Source organism: Natrix helvetica, assembly GCF_964273705.1.
Source record: "Natrix helvetica genome assembly, chromosome: 1".
Taxonomy (NCBI): Eukaryota; Metazoa; Chordata; class Lepidosauria; order Squamata; family Natricidae; genus Natrix; species Natrix helvetica.
In genome coordinates, this window is record NC_138548.1 from 372,239,204 (window position 1) to 372,256,462 (window position 17,259).

The following is a 17,259-nucleotide window of genomic DNA, read 5'->3' on the forward strand; positions in this document are numbered from 1 at the left end:
TATTTATGATGGTTGTCAGTGTCCTGGGGTCACTTTTTGTAACCTCCTGACAAGCCAAGTCAAGGGGGAAACCAGATTCAAGCAACCATCTTGCTAATTTAACAAGTGCAATGATTCACTTAACAAATGTGGCAAGAAGTCCTAAAATGGGACAAAGCTCACTTACATTTCTCACTTAGCAACCTAAGTTTTGGGTTCAATTGTGGTCTTAAGTTGAGGACTACCTGTATTTTTAACAATTAAAAAAATAAATTGAAACAAAAAGCAAAGTCAAAGGGCAGACTAAATGGACCACTAGGTCTTTTTCTGCTATCAGTTTTCCATATTTTTAGTCTTTTAGTCTAGTCCAGGGGTGTCAACCTCGATTTCATTGAGAACTGCATCAGGGTTGTTTTTGAGCTGGGGGGGGGGCATCGCCACAGTGGGCGTGGCCACCTCAGTGTCACTCATGTCGGTGCCTGTGGTGGCCTGAGCACTCTGCCAGTGAAAATGGGCTCCCGAGCTGTTTTCGCTGGCAGAAGCAGCACGGGCTGGTCATTCAGTTTCCAGAGCACCCCCGCAGGCCAGATTAAGCATTCCGCGGGCCGAGTTTGACACCCCTGGTCTAATCCAACCCTCTGCCCAAGGCAGAATTCCTTATAACATCTTGGACAAATGAAAACCTCCACAACAGAGCATCCACAACTTTGGATTTTGACCAGCGGCAATTGAACAGGCACTTGCCATTTTTATTTTGGTAATTGCAAATCCTCCATACTGACTTCTTTGCTTTTTGGGCTATTATGGTTGGGAAACAATTACCTTAATCTTTTCCTGGTGGAATGGTCAGAACAGCACAGCTGTGTCACATGTACATTGGATGGAGACCTAATGTTTATTATAAAACTTTGTAACATTGCATGTCTTCCAATATCTGCAGGAGACTCTGGTTCCAATGATAATCTTTACAATGCATCTGTCTTATGCAAAAGAAAAACAGCTGACATTTGAACATTAAATGCATATCTATCACACTGGTTCCTTTTGGAATAAGGAACATTAGGCAAACAAGCAAAAAAAAAAAAGATGTCCCATAGATCAGTGACCCCTAAACTTTTGGGCACCAGGAACCGGTTCCATGGAGAGAGATTTTTCCGGAGGGGGAGTGGTTTCACATGCTACCTGCATCCCATTGCTTGTGTGGCCCAGTTTCTGGCATGCCATGACCTGGTGCCAGTCCACGGACCTGGGGTTGGGGACCCCTGCCATAGATACTGACCTCTGCTGCTCAATATACATTTAGTTAATCAGGGATAACTCATAACACTTTAAGGAAAAAAAGATAAGCAAATATGCTGCTTTGGTTTTATATGTATCTAATATTCACTTTGATAGAAAGATCAATGCTTGTTCATTGGCAAAAAAAACCCTCCACACAACTACATAAAATCAGTAAATTTATTTTTCTTTAATGGATTTCTATGGCCATCTATCTCACATGCATGGCTGCATAGCTAACATTGTGAAAAATAATGTATATAAAACAATGAATACTGTTCTGCCCTCGGGCGTTGTAGGCTTGCTTGGGGCATGCAGTTAACTCCATGCCTAGGAATCTCTTTCAGATCAAGTTTATTGTCAGGTACTCTTAATAGCAAAACTTACAGTTCAGTGTTAAGATACTTCTGACTTTCCATGATCTGTCCCATCATGTAGTGTAAAAAGATGAATTTATCCCCATGCTGAGCTGAGATGTAGAACGCTACTATTCCGGTTCACAAAAGCATTTAAACTGCCCGGCTATAAACTTTGCACGTGGGCAAGATGACCCAGTGGCCAATCATAAACAGAGATGTGATCACATGTCATGGAATTACATTTCCCATAAGGCAGTCTCTGCCTACATTTCCCATGAGGTAGTTTCTTAAAGGAGACAGTTCTTAATTCCTACACTAGCTATATACTGCTGGGGCCGCACAAACACATATACATATAAATATAGGCAAATCTAAACCATTATTAAAGATAGAAATACTATTGAGTGGAATTTTAAAACTTGGAGACTGAATACATGCAGTTTTCTTAGCAGGGTTATGGTTAATAATGGACAATGTAAAAAAATCCTTGTCTATTCTAAATCTTCATAGGATAGGATAATATTTGGAAGGAACCTTGGAGGTCTTCTAGTCCAACCTCCTGCTTACACAGGAAACCCTATACCATTTCAGACAAATAGTCATTTAAACTCTTCTTAAAAACTTCCCAGTGTTGGAGCATTTACAACTTCTGGAGGCAAGTTGTTCTACTGATTAATTGTTCTGTCAGGAAAATTCCCCTTAGTTCTAAATTCCTTCTCTCCTTGATCAGCTTCCACCCATTGCTTCCTGTCCTGCCCTCAGGTGCTTTGGAGAATAGCTTGATTCCCTCTTCTTTGTGGCAACTCCTTAGATATTGGAACACTGCTATCATGTCACCCCTAGTCTTTATTTTCATCAAACTAGTTCCAGCAACTGTTCTTTATTATGTCTTACCTCCAGTCCCCTTATCATGTTGCTTTTCTTTGCACATTTTTTTACAGCATGGTAACCAAAACTGGATGCAGTACTCTAAGTGTGGCCTTACTAAGGCATTACAAAGTGGTATTAACACTTCATATGATCTTGATTCTATCCCTCTAACCAACTTTAATTAGATGAGCCCTGGAACCTAAGATTTTGCACCTGTAGGAGAAGCTGCAGAATCTGGGAGTAGAATTGAAAGAGAGATCAACCTACAATTCCTAGGTAGCCACAAGTTGACTAAGTCCAACCCCCTTAAATTCACTTGCCCCTTTACTACAGATCCAGATTAACAGAGTTGGAAGGGACCTTGTAGGTCATCTAGTTCAGTGGTGGGTTCCAGCTGGTATGCCCCGGTACGGGTGTACTGGTGGCAGCTGGGAGCAGCAGCCACCATACCGGAATGGTGTTTTGGTGGACCCACCTGCCCGCCCACGTTCCTTACCTGTTTTTAAGCCAACTGGGCCACTTGCGCACACCCATGCAGCCTGCACGACCTCCGCCGAGCAGCTGGAGTGTCGCAGGGCAGTGGGTGCACTTGCATGCGCAGTGTGTGTGCCCAAGGTGGACGCCCGGCCCCGTCACAGTGTACTGGTTGCGAACCCACCACTGATCTAGTCCAACCCCATGTTTCCAAGGTGGCCCCATGGGCCAGATCTAAGTACCACGGAAGGCGGATCCAATCCTCGGGCCTTGAGTTTGACACCCCTGATCTATACAATATCTATTACACAATCTTGGCCTCATTGTAGTAAATTGAAGCTTTTCTAAAACGTTCCTGTAATTGTCTTCATCCATGTTACCCCTTCTCTTCTCCTTCCCTCCCTATCATTTAATCATAATCCATTCCATTTCTATTTTGACACTGTAATCAAAAATGGAACCACATTAAGTTCTTTCCACATTGCATAAATCTGTAAGGCCTCTCCTCTTTGTGGCTCCTTTTATCAGACATTCATTATTCTGAATGAAACTCCTTCCATATTAAATGCTGGCAGGGGGGTTCTCTCTGGTGTGGATCCTTTTATGAAAAGAGAGGGAAGTATTGTGGCTGAAACTCTTTCCACACTCCTGACACTGATACGGTTTCTCTCCCGTGTGGATCCTCCTATGCGAATTAAGGGAACTGCTTGTAATGAAACTTTTTCCACAGTCCATGCAATGATATGGTTTCTCGCCAGAGTGGATCCTCTTATGTGATATAAGGGAACTGCTTGTATGAAAGCTCTTGTCACACTCTGTGCATTTATACAGCTTTTCCCCTGAGTGGATCTTCTTGTGAGAACTAAGATGACTGCTTTGACTGAAGGTCTTTCCACAATCCAGGCATTGATATGGTTTCATCCCAGTATGGATCCTTTCATGGGAACTAAGGGAAGCACTTTGGCTGAAAGTTTTTCCACATTCTGTGCACTTATATGGTTTCTCTCCCGTGTGGATCCTTTTATGGGCAGTGAGGGAACCGCTGGTGGTGAAGCTCTTTCCACAGTCTGTGCATTTATATGGTTTCTCCCCTGTGTGGATTCTTTTATGGCAGGTAAACTGACTGCTTTGAGTAAAGCTCTTTCCACATTCCATGCATTTGTAGGGCTTCTCTCCAGTGTGGAACCTTTTATGAGAAGTAAAGGAACTCAAGTCTCTAAAACTCCTTCCACAGTCCATGCACTGATAAGGTTTTTCCCCTGTGTGGATCCTTTTATGGGAAATCAGTTCACTGCTTGTACTGAATCTCTTTCCACACTCCATGCATTGATATGGTTTCATCCCTGTATGGATCCTTTCGTGGGAAGTAAGGGAAGTGCTCTGGCTGAAACTCTTCCCACATTCCCTGCATTTATATGGTTTCTCCCCTGTGTGAATTCTTTTATGTGAAGTAAGGTTACTGCTCCAACTGAAGCTTTTCCCACAATCCGTGCATTGATATGGTTTCTCCCCTGTGTGGATCCTTTTATGGGAAGTAAGATCACTCCGACTTATAAAGCACTTTTCACACTCCATGCATTGGTATGGTTTCTCTCCCGTGTGGATCCTTTCATGGGAAGTAAGACCACGTCTCATGGTAAAGCTTTTACCACAGTCTCTACATTTAAACGGTTTCTCTCCCGTGTGGATCCTTTTATGGGAAATGAGATCACTGCTTGTACCAAATCTCTTTTCACACTGCAAGCATTGGAATGGTTTCATCCCTGTATGGATCTTTTCATGAGAAGTAAGGGAAGCACTTTGGCTGAAACTCTTCCCACATTCCATGCACTTAAACGGTTTCTCTCCCGTATGATTCCTTTTATGGGCAGTAAGAGAACCGCTTGTGGTGAAGCTCTTTCCACAGTTTGTACATTTATACGGTTTCTCCCCCGTGTGGACCCTTTTATGGGAAGTAAGTTGGCTTTTTTGACTAAAGCTCTTCCCACACTCCATGCAATTGTATGGTTTCTCCCCTGTATGGAACCTTTTATGGGAAGTAAAGGAACTCATGTCTCTAAAGCTCTTTGTACACTCCATGCATTGATAAGGCTTTTCCCCTGTGTGGATCCTTTTATGGGAGGAAAGGTTACTGCTCCAACTGAAGCCTTTTCCACACTCTGAGCATTGATACGGTTTCTCCCCTGTATGGCTCCTCTTATGGGAAGTAAGATCACTTCTACTTACAAAGGTCTTTCCACACTCCATGCATTTATATGCTTTCTCCCTTGTGTGAATTCTTTCATGGGAAATAAGACCACGTCTCATTGTAAACCTTTTTCCACACTTCATGCATTTCAATGGTTTCCCCCCGGTGTGGATCCTCTTATGGGAGATGAGATCATTGCTTGTACAAAATTGCTTTCTACATACCAAGCACTGATATAATTTCATCCCTGTATGGCTCAGTTCATGGGAATTAGGCGAAGCTCTCTGGCTGAAATTCTTCTCACATTCCATGCACTTGTGTTGTTTATCTCCCGTGTGGATTCTTTTATGTGCAGTAAGGGAACTGCTTGTGGGGAGGCTCTTTCCACAATTTGTGCATCTAACTGGCTTATCCTCTGTGTGGATACTTTTATGCAAAGTAAGATCAATACTTGTATAGAACCTCTTTCCACAATCCATGCATGTATAAGGTTTCTTTCCTGGATAAGACTTTTTGTGCACAATATGATCATGGCTTTTATAGAAACTTGTTCTGCGTTCTCTGCTTTTACATGACTTCTCCACTCTATGAACTGTCTTCTGGGAGTTAAAAATGCTGCTCTCATTAATTTCCCCCACACCGTCTGAACATTTAGGTGATTTTGGTATCTCAATGCTTTGATGTAAAGTAAGACAGAGATTCAAATTATTATTATTTCCACATTCCTTGCATTCAGGCTGCTTCTCTTTAGTGCAGATACTGCTATATTCATGGACATCTGATTTATGGATGGACATTTTTTCAGCTTTTAAACAGCTTCCTTTTTCTTGGTGATGTTGCATATGGAAGGTGCGATTTTCTCCATACTTAAAATTAGAGGATTTCTCCATCCTATTATTCAACTGGTTTTCAGTCATGTTTGGCTCCTGCAATATCCCTTCTCCAGTTTCAGTTCGTATCAAAGAATTCACGCCTGATTCATTGCAATTCTCTGGTTTCTGCCTGTCAACTGTTTGGAAGAAAAAGAAAAAGACGTTCATCAGAAGTTTAAGGTACATAGTGAAAGTGCCATCACATTATATTAGTTATATATGTATTTAGATACTGCTGTACCAGGTGGTGGGGATATGACTGGGGGCTTTCTTTACTGTATCTCAGATTCTGGTTATTTCCAGAATGTCAGACTGCTTGGAGGCACCTGAAACATGAGGAACCATAAAGCTCCAATATTTTTTCTCTATCGGAGAAAATAATTTAGTGTCAAGAGAAAACCTTTAGGGAGTACCATCTTGAGTTCTGGAGTGGGGTATCATCAGCTTTGTTGCTTAATATTTGGCTTCAAGTGGGGAAGAAGGCAAGTTGATATTACATCTAGAGAAATTGGAGATACTTTTGCTACAAGGGAACTGGATTTAGATACTGGGATTCCAGCATGTATGAGATAAAAGTTGTCCTCCCTTGGACACCTCCCCCCCTGTGCACTCCAGGAGTGTTTCTCCATGCTCATCTGTCCTTGTATATGTTGACAGTCATACAGAGATCTTTGTTTACTCACAGTAACAACTGAGGTAAAGAACCTCAGTTAGCACATCCCTTGCAACATTCAGTTTCAGTTTTTGCCTGTTTACTCATAATATCTTCATTCCAAATCACTTTCCAAATGCAAATATTAACTTCCTTCTTAATAATTATCCAACCATAGGGCGAACAAGCCAAAGGATGGGGGGAATAGGAGGGAAAGGGCTTTAAGAATTCCCCTGAAAACCTAGTTTCCTCCCAAGTTGAACTGCAGAGAATTCCTTGCGGTTTCCTCCACCCCACCCCACCCCCAAGTATTTGGGGGTGGAATCTCCAGGTGCTCTGAATATATTCAGGGAAAAATTTTAATTGTCTAAGGGGTTACTTCCAGTACTAGTATTTCTCTTGCATTGTGGTTCTTTTGTATCTGTCCTCAAACCCCAATTTGAGTGTTGATGCACAAATCAGAAGTGTTGCTTTTGATTTGTGCATTAACACTTAAGTTGGGGTTTGTGGGAGGTGACTTGCACCTCAGCTTTGGAAAACTGTCTCCGAAGGTGTTTATTCCTTTCTTGAGATATTATGTAAACATGAGCTCCTACCAAAACAAGTGGGAGAGGCAATTATTATTATTTTAATATTATGATTATTTTGATTTGTGGATGACGACTTCCAGTGAGGTGAGGAGAACCAATGCCTGCATTTTTCAATTTCAATTTCATTTGAAATTGGCAGCTGGATGCGAGGTGTGGACTAATGAAATTCTCTCTGGAAGAAATAGAAATCTGGAAATTTCCTACAGTATATATATTTTGGACAGCTGATTTTGGTGAACAGGCAGTAAAAACTATAGTTTTTTGCACATGTTTGTGATAAGCTAGAAATTGTGAATTCTACCGTCTCAGGGCAGTAATGTAGCTTTTCAGGACTAAAGATTTGATCAAACCTCTTCCTTTTAATAATTTTGGAGTATTACTGGGATTTAAAGATGGCTAGAAAGAAGAAGGGGAGAAAAATAAACCTGGTTTACCTGCGTATGGTTAAAGGGTAGGCTATTTTTTGTGATGTTTAATGATTATCTGGATTGGATAGTTTTTCTTTAAGAAATATGCAATGGTGTAATGGATTAATCTTTTGATATCTAAATAAGGGATTATTATGACAATTTTTAATAGTTGTTATGAGGGATGAGGGCAACCTAGACTAAATGGAATGGGGATTATATACTGATATTATTAAGGCTAGCTGAAGACTTAGAGAAGACTTTATAGAAAATAGGGTAAGATATAGAATGAAAAGTTCTTGTGCTGTATTTTAAGAGTCAATGATATATTGTTAATCTTCATTAATATTGAGATGAAAAGGGAAAATTTACTTTCTTAGCCGGGTGGGTGGGTTGCAATTTCTAATTTTTTTGTTTTATGTATTTTTGTGTTAGGCTTTGTATAATTTATTTAACATAGTCCTTAATAAAATTATGCTGATTATTACTTTGATTTATATAGCCATCCATCCCACATACATAACTCTAGGTCCGTGATGGCGAGCCCTCTTTATGGGCACGCGAGCCGTCATCACAGCTCAGCTCCACCGCGCATGTGTACGCACTTCCCGCTGGCCAGCTGGTTTTCGGGTCTCTGCTGTGCATGCACGGGGGAGCGGAGCACATGCAGGAGACGCACACGCATGCATGGGGCCATGTGCACAGGCTATGCACATGGGGCGCAGGCACACATTGCATTATGGTCGCGGGCGCTTTTGGCACGCAACAACCAAAGGTTAGCCATCACTGCTCTAGGTGCAATGCACATAAAGTCATCAGTTCTCTTCAGCTAAAGTACCGACCTGAATATCCTCCAAGAAATTGATAAGCTGCTTAGCTCTCATCAGAATATACCTTCCCCACCAATTTCAGTCCAGAAAAAAATGGATCCCTTACCCATGAACTCCACATTCTTAGCATTTTCCAGCATGACCTCTCTGTACAGGGATTTTTGGTCAAAATCCAGCAGGGCCCACTCCTCCTCAGAGAAAAACACAGTTACATCTTCAAAGGACACCGGAACCTAAAGTACAATAGCAATCCTTGTTAATGTACAATTCCAGAAAATACTGGCAAATTCTAATGAAAAAAAAATTCCACTTGTTGGGAACACGTCTTATATTCTTTTTGATCAATTCCTGAGGCACGTTTATTAAGCATGTATTGGGATATTCCTATATGACACTTCAATGTCTTATGTTGCCCAGTAGGATATACAAGTCTTCACTGACCAACAAGTTGAAGATATTGGGAGATGTTTTCAAGAAGAAGCATGAGATGCTATGAATATATGGATGGTATCAGAACACCGGCAAGATGCTTACGGTCTGATAAACTGTTGTCTGGGACATATTAAATTGGCTTTGAAAAGTGATTTAGACCACTGCGGAGAGTTTCTCATGTTCCTTGAATAAATCATGCTGCACTTTGGGAGGTGGGATCCTCCTACCTGAGTTGGAAGTACAACCACTGTTTCTGCACCACCACAAAGAAGAGACCTTCCCATTGGTACAATCACCACTGCTCCATTCTCTGAGAATGACATAAAAGCAGAGGTAGTACATATTTTAAAAACAGTCCAAGAAAAACTTTGCCCACAGGGCTAAGGTATTATTGTAACAGGAACTCAGGGATATAAAGATTTCAGAGGCAATGTATACTTCTGAGGACTCCAATACACCAGACGCCTTTTACCTGATGAGGTCTCCTGAGATGGGTCCTCCTGGGAAATCTTCCCAAAGACAATTTCTTGAGCGACTTGTGACACGTCCCCTAATGCTTTAGAACCTTGGGCAGCCATCCCCATGAACAGCGCACGAACCTAAAATAGCAACCAAACAAAATGTTACTGCCCCTGTCCCAAATTATTATATGTCCGTGATGGTTAACCTCTTTGGTCCTGAGTGCCCAAAGTAGGCACATCCAAAATGCAATGTGAGTGCCCCCTCCGCATGCATGCGCAACCTGCATGCATGCACACATTCCCCGGAGATGAGGACTGCCCCCCCCTGCGCATATACCCCCCTTCACCCTGTTTTGGCTTCCAGGTTGGTACAGTAGGCTACACAGGTCCAAAATGGGGCGCAAGGCCCCCACGCGCCCTGTTTTGGGCCTGGAAAGCCTCCTGCACCAAACTGCACCCCTCTGTGCATGTGCCCCCACACATACGCACATGCACCACAGGTGGGTTCCTACCGGTTCGGACCAGTTCGACTGAGTAGGTAGTAACTCGGCCGGCCACACGCAAAGCATGTCCCTGAGCAAACTGGCAGTAGAAGCTGGAACCCACCCCTGCCGCACACATCACCCACTTGCACCCTGCCCACCGCACGTGCACTGCAGAGACCTGAAGACCAGCTGGCTGGCGGGAGGCATGTGCACATGCGCGGTGGAGCTGGGCTGGGGCGATAGCTGGCGTGCCCACAGAGAGGGCTCTACATGCCATCTGTGGCACACGTGCCATAGGTTCGCCATCACAGTTATATGTCCTTGGAAATATCATGGTGAAGATGGATAGAACCAATTACCTAACCAGGACAGGATTCTAGGAAGATCATCCTAACTATATTAGAACCGGAAACCTGTAAATATTCATTCATGTTGATCTCACCTGCTGTTTTTGCGGCATTTTCTGCTCCACCTGGCTCAGGAGGAGACTTTCACCCTGACCTATTTCCTGAGAGCGGGTCTCTGCTCTATACATCCAGACACAGTTCTCCATCTGAGACAGGGTGGCCAGGGGCAGGGCCCCCAAATGCATCATCGGAGTTTTCGCGTGGTCTTCTTCTTGGCTCAGCCACCGATCGTAAAAACGGTGGAGTCGACTGCATATGCCTCGGAGTCCTTCAGCCTCCTGGTAACAGAACTCCCTGAAAGGGCAACGATGGACAACACAATGTGGGGTTTCTTCTTTCAGAATGCCCTGCTGTGTTCTTGCTGTTTGTCCAGATAAACCCAAACCCGCTTCCGAATCTGCAGAGCATCCTTCCTTCGTGGGAGTGGAATCCCCTTCAGCCATCTTGGAGACTGAGCCATTTCTCCCCTCCATGTCTGGCTTCTTTGGGAATTATGCCCCGCTTGCAGGCTAAGAAGAAACCGTGCAGAAAACTCTAGTCCAAAGCACTGACAAAAAAACTCTCATTATTTCATGTTTACAATTTACCTTCCTGAAAAATATGCAGGAGAGCGGCTTGCCAGGATTAAAAGCAAAAACAGTAGATCACAGCCACTAATGCAAGGTAATTGCAACGAGTGAAAAAACATTTTTGGACATTACCACAGCCACTGCGGGGGAAACATTACAAAGGCTATGCAAATTTCTCTTGAAAGTTAAGAACTCTTGAAGTTTGTGGGATATTTTTTTTAAATATGTATCCAGGGTGCCACTTTTAAAGACTCAAAATATCAGGAATATTGACACGGGGTGAGGATCAGCCTGAACCTTTGGATTGCGGCAGAAGGGATTACTTCCCTTCCTCCAAGCCCTGGAAAGAGGACGCTTTCCCAAGCCAGGAAACCCAGATCCTCTGAACTGCAGGTGCTCTCGATAGAAACCCAACCCTAAACTTGCTTGGAGTCTTCAAGAGAACTGTGGAGAATTCAACCTCTCACCAAGAAGCTCCTCTCCTCGCCCAAATTAAGAGTCCGGCGCAGCAAAAATGGGGCAGGTGAGTGAGAAGTGCAGATGGTAGAAGATTGGGGGGATTTCCAGTTTAGCCCCACAAGATCCACCCCCCCCACCCCCCAATTCCAGATTTGGAGACTGAAAAGATCTCCCGGCTTGGCTCGGCAGCTAGCCAGAATCTTCGCCGCTTTCCAAGCCAGGAGGCGCTTCGCCGGGCAGCTGTGGGAAAGGGCCAGCGAAGGAAAGTAGGAGCTGTTTGCAAGGATCGGTCCAGCCTTTGGAGAAAGCGCAGCTTCCTGTAAAGGGCTCCCGCGGCGTGGGAACGGTCATTTCCTGCCCTCCCTTTGCAAGCTATCGGGCGAGATGCTTCCCCGGAGCGAGCAAAAGCAATTCGGCTGAACCCGGAGGTGGTTTTGCAAGGGGGCGCCCTCTGGCGGGTCCTGCGTGCCAAGCCTGCGGGGCGGTGGGCGGGAAGTGAGGGTTCCTGGAGAGGGAGATGCTGCTGCTGCTGCTGTCCAGGAAACCATCCCTCTGCTTCTTCACCGATTTGGGTCTGCTGGAGACCACGGAAATCAGAGAAAGAGCACGGGAATGAGATCCCGCCAATCCAAAGAGTGCCTTTGAACGCATGGAAACGTTTTCATCCTCAGTCAGGAAACTGGAGTGGTTTGAAAAGGAGCCCAAAACGTTAAGTGTCTCCAATCCAATAAGTGCTTTTCAAGAGTCAACTGGACTCAATGGTTAAATTCAATTTTTTTTAGTACCAGTTCTGTGGGAGTAGCAGGGGAAGGATACTGCAAAATCTCCATTCCCACCCCATTCTGGGGCCAGCCAGACGTGGTATTTGCTGGTTCTTTGAACTACTCAAAATTTTCACTACTGGTTCTCCAGAACCTGCTGAATTTTTTACCCCTGGCTTAACTTGTTTCTCTTTGAATACGTTTTGCTTCTCATCCAGGAAGCTTCTTCAGTTCTGTCCAGCTTCGCAGGACAGATTTTATTTGAAGCGAAACGTCTTCAAATAAAAACAACTCCACTTGCCTCTTGAAAAAGCACCTTTGGGGCAACCATAACCTGGATGATTGAGAATCCCCATAGGGATTTAAGCTACGCAAGTGTTGCAGAAATGACAGGCTTAGACTTCTCAGGATACAGGAAAAGTTTATTTGGCAGCCAGGTTCAGAAAGCTAGCACATAGCTAGCATTGGAAATTCTGAACAATCTTTATTATCGAAGCACGCATTCTTATACATTCTCAAAGACAGTGTAACACGGAAACACTTAACTTATTTCTTATTGGTTACCTTGGGGAAAAAGCCCTATAAGGAGATGGGGGTCTTACTTCTCCTTTTGTTACAGGTAAGGGCTACGTGTCATTAACGAACTTTATTTGAACCTTGTGGTTTTGGACTTTTGACATAGGGACTTTTACTGGAACATGTTGTGGTTGAGGGCTGATGACATTTCCCTATCCCTTTAAGCAAGTTTCCAACTGTCCCTTTTATGCCACGTCTTCATTCTTATATTTTTAATCCATATTTTACTCCACTTTATTTCCCCCCTTCTAGACTCTATTAAGGCCCACAATTGAGTCTAGCCTGTTAGATTAACAATATAAGCATGCAGAATACAGAATAGCAGAAAAAGCAAGGATACAAGAATACACATCTTAGGGCTTATCTTCCAAAATCACTTTCTCTACTTCTAAGAGGGCAATTTGAATATAGGAACTAGTATCTGAGACTTCATCTTCCTTGAAGGTATGTGGAATTAGGCTTTCCATTAGCATTAATTACTTTTCACCCTGTGCTTCCTTTACAGACCTCATAGTTGTTTAAGCAAGGGTATTATGCAGGGGAGGAAGGCTAAACTTGTGATTCCACATAATAAAAGAAATAGCATTTGCTTGATCCAACCTGTTCCCGGTAGCCAAGAGAACCACACATCTGTTCCTTGTACTTTTTTGACCAATAGAGGAATCTCAAACTAGTTCTTGGACCATCCTCCAGACTTTCCCTGATCTATTCATATGGAAACAGCAAGGTTTTCTCACATAAGAAGAAGACTCCATTTTCCCCTACACACACTCCTATGTTCATAGAGAAAGGCATGGGCTCACAGGTTCTTTTCATTAGTCCAGACCTGTAAGGTTCCTGCCAAGTACATACCAGTCAGGGGCTGTAATGGAACTTCTTGGTTAGGGTCCATTTGCCTATCTCTGAGAACTGGTTCTTCAAAGAGATGGTGGGAACTGGTGTTTCCAGGGGGAAAATGAACACAAAATCCCATGGTGGATTGTATTGAAAGCCAAACGGGAAGTCGGGGTGGCTGGAATGGCCTTGGGGCAGCTTCCAGTGGTCAGATTCCCTTCCCATCGATTAAAAACAAGTGGAGGTTGGAGCGAGAAAGTGACCCTCTTTTGGAAGAGCTTGTGAGCAGAGGGAGACATGCTGTGAGTCAATTTCACATCTACAAGGGTTTTCCTGGGGGCAAGGTACATTTCAGATGGGCATTGTTCCTCTGATAGTCACCCCACAGGAATGCCAGGTTCCTGATATCGTTTGATGCACAAGAACTATCTTAAGCTTTCTTCTTGTTGTTGTTGTTGTTTTCAAAGATTTTGCTCAACTGAAACAGCATGATAAGGTAAAGATCCAGCAGACAGACACAACCAGTATTTTTGACCCAGGGCAGGATCAGACTGATTGATTAAGCTTTGACCTAATTCCAGCACTTTTTTCTGTTCCCCATTTTCTCAATTGTTGCAGGGGTCTGTTTTCCCTATGCTTTGCCCTTTTTCTTACAGGGTTTGTCAAATAATTGACTTTAGGTGTTGGGATTGGCTTACGGTTCTGTCCCCAAGCATAAATGATGCATTGTTGACGGAAGCAGACCTGTACCACATCCTGTAACTTGATTCCACCCTGTTCTTTGGGATTTATAGCATCCACGGTTCTTTCTTCAAGAGCAAGGGGGGTTGCTCGGGTATTTTCACAACTTTCAAAACGTTATCACTTAACAAGCTCATTGCCAATAACAGCCAGAGCCACAAAAGGCTCATAATTGTCCCTCACGCAAAACTTCTCCTAACACAATTCTTTTATCCTACTGAATCACCATGTCAGGGAGAAGGCAGGGGTTATATATAGTTTAAGGAATGGCAATATCAACTTTGGGCAATCCACAAAACCAAATCTTATTTGCTAAACATATCACCCACAATCCAAAAACTCCTATTATACTGCAAAGAACCCATTCCCACGGTTCCTCAAACATAAGTGTCATCAGATGATTTGGTTCCTCTTGATTACAATTAATGATCTTAGCCTCAGCACTGTCTTCCTCTGAAGGGGACAATTCCTGAGGGACGAATATGCAATACAACAAATAAGTACATTCACTAAAGCGAGAGATAGTACAGTTATGACTATGAATACTTGGCTTGTCATTTCCTGACAGGTGCTCACACTTTCTAATACATCTTATATCTAATAAAGGAAACGTTGTCTTCCTCCTCCAAATCTTCAGCCATACGTCGAGAAGTCAGCTTCCAGGGGGGTGACTTCAGTAGGGCTTCTTCTGCCCCGTAAGAGCTTACCCGTTACCGGTAGGGAAGCTTATAGGAGGCGTTTCTTCAAGCATATCACTAGAGGAAGGGCTTCTTCCTCTGCTCCCAATACTCATCAGCAGCTAGCTTAACTTGAGTCCAGTGAATCCAAAGCTTGGATTCCAACACTTTTGCTGCAAGTGGAGAACACATGACCACAGTATATAGGCCCTTCCATCTAGGTTTCAAATTCTTCCCTTTCCAGTGTTTTACCACACTCTGTCCCCCACCTGAATATTATGACTGGAAGTTGTTAAAAATGGTGGGGGTAAGGGAGACACAATACTGTTGGATTACTTGTATTTACTTATTCAATTCTCCCACCATTTGATTCTCCCATGAGGACCCCAATTGTCCTAAGTCCCTTATATGATTTTTCAATTATGGCTTATAACTGGTGGCCATCCAAACATCATTTCAAAAGGAGATAATTTAAGTTCTTTACATGGAGTACATCTCACAGAGCAGAGAGCTAAGGGTAAGGCATCAAAACACACCTTATCTTTTCCTTAACAGTGCAATTCACACATTTGCTTAATTTCTTTCCTGAGGCAGTTAAAAGACCTCTTTCCCTATAATCAGCAGTATTGATATGCAAAATAAGGAAAGCATACAGAGTCAGTTCAGATGTTCACCCTTTCATTCTTTGTTCTTTCTAATGCACAAATTAAAGCCCACAATTCTGCCACTTGGGCACTGGTGCCTTTTGGGAGAGGTCCACTCTCAAAGACTTGGACAAGGGAGACTGCATATTTCAACTGCACGTCAGTTAAGTCTGGTCTGCATGAAAACTGATTCTCAATGATTCTCATACAATTATACTCAATTTCGGGTCCTGGTATTGGCAAAAAGGTGGCAGGGTTTAGGGCATTTGTTTGCTTCAAGGTCACTTGTGGATTTTGAGTCAGGAGTGCCTGATATTTGTACATTCTAGGGTTTGTTAACCACAAATGTCCCTTTGTTTCTAAAATCCCTTGAATTGCATGGCTGGTATAGATAGTGGTGGGCTGTCCGAAAGTTAATTTATTAGCTTCCTCCATCAGGAGGGCAGTTGCGGCTAGCCTTTTGCAACAGTTCAGTTGTTTAGATAGATAAGTTGTTGTCAACTTCCTTTTTTTTTCCCCACCCCCCTTCGTAGATGCGTAAGGAGGTTTGGCTAGAAGCACGAAATTTGAAATCCTCATTCTGCAATATCCTGCTGTTCATGGGTTCACAATTTGGCATATTATTACTCTTAAGTATTTAACTTGGGGCTTTTTGTCCCTGCCTTCCAGCTTTTTGCCTTGTCCATTAACAGATGAAGCAATTGATTGATTGGTATTTTTTTTTCAACAATTCTCCTTCGTCTGTTTGGTTACTGGGATATTATCTACATATTTCCATCTTCGCAAGGCTGGAAATTTTCTAGGCCTGAGGCAAGACTTAACCAAAAAGGTAGGTAAAAATTTTTTTTTAATCCTTGGAGAAACCTAGTCTCCAAGAGCAAACAGCCTCTTTTGACCTGTTACTTTTCCTACTCAAAAGCAAACAGTTTTTAGTTGTTTCTATGTATTTGAGATGGTGAAGAAGGCATAGGCAAACAGGCATGGCTAGAGGCTTTACTTGTATAATTATTGGTGCATGATGATATGCATGGCCTGGTGGATTGTCTTCCGCCCAAAGTTTAGGTACTTTAAATTCCTGCCAGGTATCGGGGATCTGGTCATCTTGAATTACCATCACTCGCCATATCTCATCTGGGGGGTGCCTCATTGTTAGAGCCATTTTATCTTCCTCAAAGGACAGTGTAGCTCCCATTTTGCATAGGATATCATGACCCAAAAGAGGAATTGGGCATTCAAGCATGTCTTGGGACATTCTTGTAGCCAGTGGCCTTTTCTTTTTTCTTACACCAATTACATCAACCTCAGCTTTGGGCTTTGGAATTATTTGACAATGCAACTGTCAGCAATTCAGCTTTACTTTGCATCCTGTCATTTCTCTTTCTTTCTTCTACTTTTCACAAAGACCTTTCATGCTCAAATAGTCTGAAACAACAGTTTCAGACCTGGGGAAGAGTCTCTCCCTTTTAATCTCCAATTTTTCTTTCCTTGGGAAACATGTGGGTTATTCTCCAAGCATGGGAAAACTTAGAGATTAAAACTTTAAATCCCACTGTTCCCCACAACTTCAAGTCCAAGCTGAGAAGCTTACTTATTTTGCCCGCTGGTCAAACATATCAAAATCAATTGAACACCATTCAATTCTACATGTTATTAGTATAGATACACACCTAAGAATTACATCAAATTAATCAAGTCCAATTACCTAGATCTTCCT

General features: G+C 43.0%; 1 protein-coding gene across 1 annotated transcript; it reads right to left on the reverse strand.

Annotated features, from left to right (window-relative positions):
- Nucleotides 1-1,423: 1,423 nt before the first annotated feature.
- On the reverse strand, nucleotides 1,424-11,594 carry LOC309391583 (uncharacterized protein). The gene is made up of 5 exons (XM_081952200.1): nucleotides 10,320-11,594; nucleotides 9,404-9,530; nucleotides 9,159-9,241; nucleotides 8,606-8,732; nucleotides 1,424-6,157 (listed from the first exon to the last, which is right to left on the reverse strand). The coding sequence occupies exons 1-5, from the start codon at nucleotides 10,755-10,757 to the stop codon at nucleotides 3,522-3,524; spliced, it is 3,411 nt and encodes a 1,136-aa protein (XP_081808326.1). The 5' UTR covers nucleotides 10,758-11,594; the 3' UTR covers nucleotides 1,424-3,521.
- Nucleotides 11,595-17,259: the final 5,665 nt, after the last annotated feature.

Coding starts and splice junctions, on each gene's coding strand:
- LOC309391583 (XM_081952200.1), bottom strand. CDS start 10,757: ATGGAGGGGAGAAATGGCTCAGTCTCCAAGATGGCTGAAGGGGATTCC. Junction 8,733..9,158: donor TGGTTGTACTTCCAACTCAG/GTAGGAGGATCC, acceptor ATTGTACTTTAG/GTTCCGGTGTCCTTTGAAGA. Junction 6,158..8,605: donor TAAGAATGTGGAGTTCATGG/GTAAGGGATCCA, acceptor TCTTCCAAACAG/TTGACAGGCAGAAACCAGAG.